This window comes from Leiobunum rupestre, chromosome 1, assembly GCF_980474605.1.
Source record: "Leiobunum rupestre chromosome 1, qqLeiRupe1.1.hap1, whole genome shotgun sequence".
NCBI classification, from domain to species: Eukaryota; Metazoa; Arthropoda; class Arachnida; order Opiliones; family Sclerosomatidae; genus Leiobunum; species Leiobunum rupestre.
The window spans coordinates 60227706-60234244 of NC_143384.1; the positions used below are offsets into that span (position 1 = coordinate 60227706).

General features: G+C 41.3%; 1 protein-coding gene across 1 annotated transcript; it reads right to left on the minus strand.

Moving 5' to 3' along the window:
- Positions 1–256: 256 nt before the first annotated feature.
- On the minus strand, positions 257–5566 carry LOC149963452 (uncharacterized). Its single transcript, XM_090166885.1, has one exon. The coding sequence runs from the start codon at positions 5564–5566 to the stop codon at positions 257–259; it is 5310 nt and encodes a 1769-aa protein (XP_090023011.1).
- Positions 5567–6539: the final 973 nt, after the last annotated feature.

Consider the following 6539-nt stretch of genomic DNA (forward strand, 5'->3'; position numbering starts at 1 on the left):
TACTTTAACTCGATAAATAGCGTTAACATGCATTGATGAAGGTTTAAAAGACAACTGAGATAATTTACATTTTTGATGTTTTTATATACAAAATTAATTAACCTTTAAACTTATTAATATTTCCTTTTTATGTTCGTTCTTTTAGGTTGATAAAACATTATTTTCTTTTTTATTGGCGAAACAACCTTTTCTTTTAGTTTCTTTATTTTGTTTACTTAAGTCACAACATTCTCCGCCCGATGAAAAGGTGAAATTTTCATCCATCGTTGATTTCCAGGTTATAGAGATTCTGCACGGTTCTCTTTATTACCACTCCCCTAGGCAGACGCACAAAGTAGCCTCGTATCTTTCCGTCTCGACCAAGAAGCACCCGAGTGATCCGACCAATTCGCCACACTTGCCGTGGTAGTTTAATAGAGTCATCTATGAGGACAACATCGTTGACCTTGAATGAAACCGGATCGGAAACTGGTCTGCTACTATGTGCTGAACGAAGCTCTAATAGATAATGATGTCGCCAGCGATTCCAGAACTGATTGATAATGACTTGTCGATGACGGAGCCTTTTAGACAGTTGATTTTTGTTGGCATCTGGCTTGGTACTCCTGAATTCTTGATCTGGAATTGTCGTAGCTCGTTCACCAATAAGGAAATGAGAAGGCGTCAATGGTTGTAGCTCGTTTGGATCAGTCTCGTTACACGTCAATGGTCTGGAGTTGACTACAGCTTCGACTTCGGTTAAACTCGTCATAAGTTCTTCATAAGAGAGTGAATTTTTTCCAAGCGTCCTCTTTAAGCAGGTCTTTACAGAACGGACAAGTCGTTCCCAAAAACCCCCCCACCAAGGGGATCGCTCCACTATGAATTTCCAATGAATACCTTGGTGACCCAAATATTCTTGAAACGGCTTGCCTTCAATGTTCTTATACAGCTTCTTCAAATCTTGGTCGGCTCTTTTGAAGGACTTGGCGTTATCTGAATATATCGTCGAGCAGATCCCTCTTCGAGCTACGAATCTTCGGAAGGCCATCATGAACTTGTCAGCGCTCAGATCGGTTACCAGCTCTAAATGGACGCCTCTCGTAACTCCACAGGTAAATAGTGCTATGTAGACCTTTGTATGACTCCCAGCTTCTCGAGTGTAAAGGGGACCGGCAAAGTCTATTCCAGTGACGGTGAATGGAGGCGACTCTTTAACTCTATCCAATGGCAAGGGTGCAGCAACTTGATTTCCAGCTTTGACCTTGAATCGGCGACAGACCATGCATTGTGCGATCGTTTTCTTCACCATTTGTCGGGCTTTCATAATCCAAACGCTTTCTCGTAATTGGGTCAAGGTACTATTCAAACCCCCGTGCATAACAATGCAGTGACTTTCTCGTACTAACAACTCGGACCACTTGTGTTTCGAAGGTAAAAGAAATGGGTGTTTAACGTGGTATTCGAAATTCGAGTTATGAAGTCGTCCACCAACTCGCATTACGCCACCTTGTAGAAACGGGCCAAATTGACTGATCTTCGAATTCTTAGGAAGTGGCTGGTTTTCTTTTAGTATCTGCATTTCTTTCGGGAATGACTGCTCTTGTACTTGACGTATCCACAGTTTTCGTGCGTTGTCGACTTCGGAGGCGTTTAATGGGCCATTGGTTTTGGTTGATCTGGTTTTTGCATTATTGGCAAAGCGCAGTATCCAGGCGGTCACTCTAAGTACTCGTGTCGCAGAACTGTAATTATCCAGGTCAATGCTTGGGTGTATCTCTTCCATGCAACTGGACATCTGGATAGTACGTCTCTCTTCGTCTACTTCTTTAGAATTGTGTTGCGATTTTTCCACAGGACATGGCCCGGACGATTTATCTTGTCGCAACCATGGTGGCCCTTTCCACCAAATCTCATTGGATATCAGTTCCTTGATGGTACACCCTCTGGACGGCAGATCAGTAGGATTCGTCTTTCCGGCACAATGACTCCATGACAATGGCTCTGTTAAGGTGTGAACTTCGGCAACACGGTTAGCTACAAAGGGCTTCCATTCTCTTGACAAACGTTGAATCCATTGAATGACGATAGTTGAATCGGACCAACAATGATATTTGGTGATATCGCCTTCAAATACGTCCAATGAGTACTTCAACAATCGGGAACCGATCAAGGCTGCCATCAATTCGAGACGAGGTATCTTTAATTCTTTAATTGGGGCGACTCTGGTCTTAGACGAAAGAAAACTGACTCCAATTTTTCCAGTTGTCGTCTCGTATCTCAAGTACGTGACAGCTCCATAGGCCTGCTTGCTATCGTCGCAAAATAGATGGATTTCTTGAGAACGAATCTCTTCATCTGCACCTTCGTAGTACCATCGAGGAATCGAAACGTTCTGTAAATCTGGGAGTTCAAGACACCATTGATTCCATTCCCTTTCAAGCTCTGGTGTCAGCTCACTGTCCCAATCAATTCCTTGAATCCATAACCTTTGAAAGAGAATTTTCACTCGTATCAGGAACGGTGATAAAAATCCGATAGGATTGAAGACTCGTGATGCTGCTTGTAAAACACTTCTTTTTGTGTTTCGTCTTGTTGTCAGAAATTCTAGTAAAGATGACACATTGAAAGTTAGAACATCTGGTTTTGATCTCCACAAAATTCCGAGGACCTTTAGAGGTAGTAGAGAATTTTCTGATGACAAGGCTAGTGATTTTTCTTCATGCGTGCCATGACCTTGCCAACATCGAGAAAGTTCTTCGGAATTTGAGACCCATTTTCGAAGATTCATTCCGGCTCCGGCGAGAATGCTCTTTGATTGATGGTACAACATCTTAGCTTCTTTGACGTTCGACCTTCCTGTTACCAAATCGTCCACGTAAATACTTTTCATGAGCTCTTGGCATGTTTCGGGATACTGATCTTTAAATTTTTCGAAATGAAATTTCAAAGTCGCGGCCAACAGGAACGGACTTGAGCTCACACCAAACAGGACTCTTGTCATACGAAAGTGAATGAACTCCACTGGCTTGTCTTTTTTCGGCAATGACTTTATCCAAAGGAACCTTGTAAATTCTCGATCTTGAGGCGCTAGTGAAATCATCAAGAAAGCTTTCTCGATATCAGCCATCATAGCTATCTGGCTTCTTCGGAAACGTATCAATATGGCCAGTAGGTCTGGATTTAAGTTCGGTCCCGGGCTGAGTAGAGAATTTAGTGACGGAAAACCCCTCTCGTGAGCCGCTGCATCGTAGACAATACGAAGCTTTGTGGTCTCTTTGTCTTCTCGAATAACTGGAAAGTGAGGTATATAGTATCCTGAGTCTAACGAATTTACCATTTTTTGTGGAATCTCTTCTATGATTCCTTGCTCCAAGTACTCTCCAAAGGTATCGTGGTATCTGAAGTATAGTTGAGGATCACGTTGGAATTTCTTTAATAGAACTTGCATGCGTCTATGAGCCAATCCGAAGTTGCTTCCCAGTTGCTCGTTTTTATCTTGTCTCCATGGTAATTGAACTTCGTACCGATTGTTTCGAAACTGGATATTAGAATTATGTCTGGTGATTATTTCTTCGTCAGTTCTAGAGATAGATGCTTCTTCTTTGATCCCCAAGGATTCAAGCTCCCAAAAGGCCTTAAGTTCTTTAGTTGTTTCTTCTTCAACTTCAGTGGTAGCACCCATGACAACCACGGCTTGGGCGAAGACATTTGACGTTATAGGAGCCGGTCCTTGGACTGCCCATCCAAGTCTGCTCTCCAATGCGACGAAGAAGTCATTCAGTCTGCAAATTTCTCCAGTGACTATGGACCAATAATAATCTGCGGCTATTAGCATTGACAGCTCCCTTTGTACTGGTTGGCCTTTAATTTCTGCTCTGTCTGCTAATTGGATTCCTCTGTTCACCATTATTTCTCGGATACTTTCGTCGAGCATACTGATGACGGTTCCCAGTATCTTTGGACTCTCAAAGACCGTCATCTCGCAGTAACTACTCGGATCACTCAAGTTTCGTAAGGTGACCTTGACCTTTCTTCGAATTGACGTAGTTGACTTTTCATTTTCAAAGCCTCCAACGGTGATAGCTCTTTGACCTACTACCGGCAGGTTAAGACGATCTACGACCTCTTTTGTTATGAAAGATCTTTGGGCTCCATTATCGAGAAAACATCGAATAGGTTGCTTCCCATTGAGTCCTTCAGCATATACGACAATAGTTTGAAGAAGAACTTGCTGATCATAGGATTCTCTTGCGGGACCAACTGCTGCCATAGTAATCAAGGTTGTATCTTCTTTATCCAATTTTTGGTTCCTTACGTCATGAATATCTCGACATATCGAAATATGATGTCTTCTTTGGCATTTCTTACATTTTTCTTTTGATTTGCATCTTCGAGCGGTATGTCTTTGTTTGAGGCACAGGAAGCATCGGTCTTGTTGGGACAATAGCTCCATCTTCTTTTCTAAAGTTGTGTTTTTGCAGTCTTCGGGTTTATGAGTGGTGTCGCTGCAATGGTAGCATGACTCTGTGCTGGTTACTGCTATGTTCAAGACGGACGTGGTAGGAACTCTGGCTCTCGATGGAAATCTATTTGTCCTTGAACTACTGGCATCTTCTCTCGGAAATGTACCTCCTCTCCTGGCCAGACTGATGGACTGATCCTCTTTGCTGTCTCTTATTGGACGATTTAGGATTGATGCGCGCTCTCGGCATTCGACTTCCTTCCTCAGATAGTCCATCAGGATACTGGCATCGTATTCATCTAGATCTTCGAGCTGTCGTGAATACTCCAAAGCAATATCATGTGGTAGTAGCTGTGTGACCATGTGACAGAACAAATATCCATAGTTTGCTCGTGGAATTCCCAACGCTTCTAGACACTTTACTTGTACATCACAAGTGTCATACAGAAACCTTAAACCTGCAATGTCGGATGACCTTCTGATTGGATCCAGCCTTGTTATTTTTTCGAGATGGCTGCTGATAGCTGCTCCTTTTCGACCATATCTCTTCTCTAGTAGATTCACGGCGACTTCGTAGTTTTCTTCTGTGAGAGGCAAACCTGCTAACGTATTTTGGGCTTTACCATCCATGTACGACTTTAAATATACCAACTTCGTAACGTTGCCGATGTTAGCTTTGGAATGAATAGCGGCATTGAACTGGTCCCAGAAACTTCGCCATTGCGTAGGGTCTCCTTGGAATTGTGGTATTGTGACTGGAGGAAGATTGACTATGGCTTGATATCCGTTATCTTCGTTCGGATTGAAATTACTACTTGAATTTCGTAACTCTTCTTCGTTATCTTGAATGAACCTCTCCACTTTTGTCAGTCTCTCGATAATGTCCTCTCTGTAGCTTTCCACTTCATCGACTTCTTTCTCAATGAGGTCCTCGGGAATGAGGCTTTCTAATTCGGCGTCTTTGGCAGACAGTTTATTTTCTTTTTCTTGGAGTTGCTTAAATAATGTATTTAGTCGCTCTTTACTTCTCTGGTTACCTTTGTCCCATTCTGTATCGATATCATGCATAAGCGCGGTAGTCCTGGTTCTCAAAGCTTTTCTCTGCTTTAACATTCGCTCCATGGTTCAATTCGCTGTGGCCTTCTCGATCTGCAGATGTTAAGCGTCTTTCCTTGTAAACTCGACTAAGACAGGAAACAATTCTTGTGACGTAGACCTTCTTACTGAACTGAAACTTGGTTACGTTCCCTCCCGGGTTTCGGCACCATTATGTTACGTCTTTTCCCTGTAAGAAAAGTCTCGAGCCGTAGGAGAATAAATCAAGTACTGGTTAAAATAAAAACATTATATTTTATTTACTTTAACTCGATAAGTAGCGTTAACACGCATTGATGAAGGTTTAAAAGACAACTGAGATAATTTACATGTTTGATGTTTTTATATACAAAATTAATTAACCTTTAAACTGATTAATATTTCCTTTTTATGTTCGTTCTTTTAGGTTGATAAAACATTATTTTCTTTTTTATTGGTGAAACAACCTTTTCTTTTAGTTTCTTTATTTTGTTTACTTAAGTCACAACAGGTAGGGGCCATTTCACAAAATTGGCACTTACCGAAAAAAGCATTCTTCAAGATTCTACGCCACGTTGATCAACGATCTCAATGGAAATTATTTTCAGAAATAATTCCGCTACTTGTACATTTTTATTTGAAAAATTGTGAAGCCGGTTTTCAGTTAATTCCTTTTGCTGGCGCTTCTGAAATCTGGATTTTCGACTGTTCGAGTTGGAGTTATTGCTAATAACTAAAGGAAAACTGTCTAAATTTTCAGTTGGCACTGCATCATTTTTAAGAACTTGTTTCGGAGGAATGTTTAAAAGCTCTGATTTTAGGTCTCTCTCATAGCTATCAGCATTGAAGTGCCATGAGCAAATATAACTAGTTTTCGGGTTAGATTTGTCCCCTCTTCTGCACTTGTGGGCCCAAGTGAGACTTCTGTTTTCATCTTTAGGAATATTATAATATTTATTGTTTATAGTCATGTAATGTTTATAGTCATGTAATAAAGCACAACAGTACTATTCTTAAAAGG

What these genes read in the sequence shown, in the direction of transcription:
- LOC149963452 (XM_090166885.1), bottom strand. Translation starts at nt 5,566, where the DNA reads ATGGAGCGAATGTTAAAGCAGAGAAAAGCTTTGAGAACCAGGACTACC.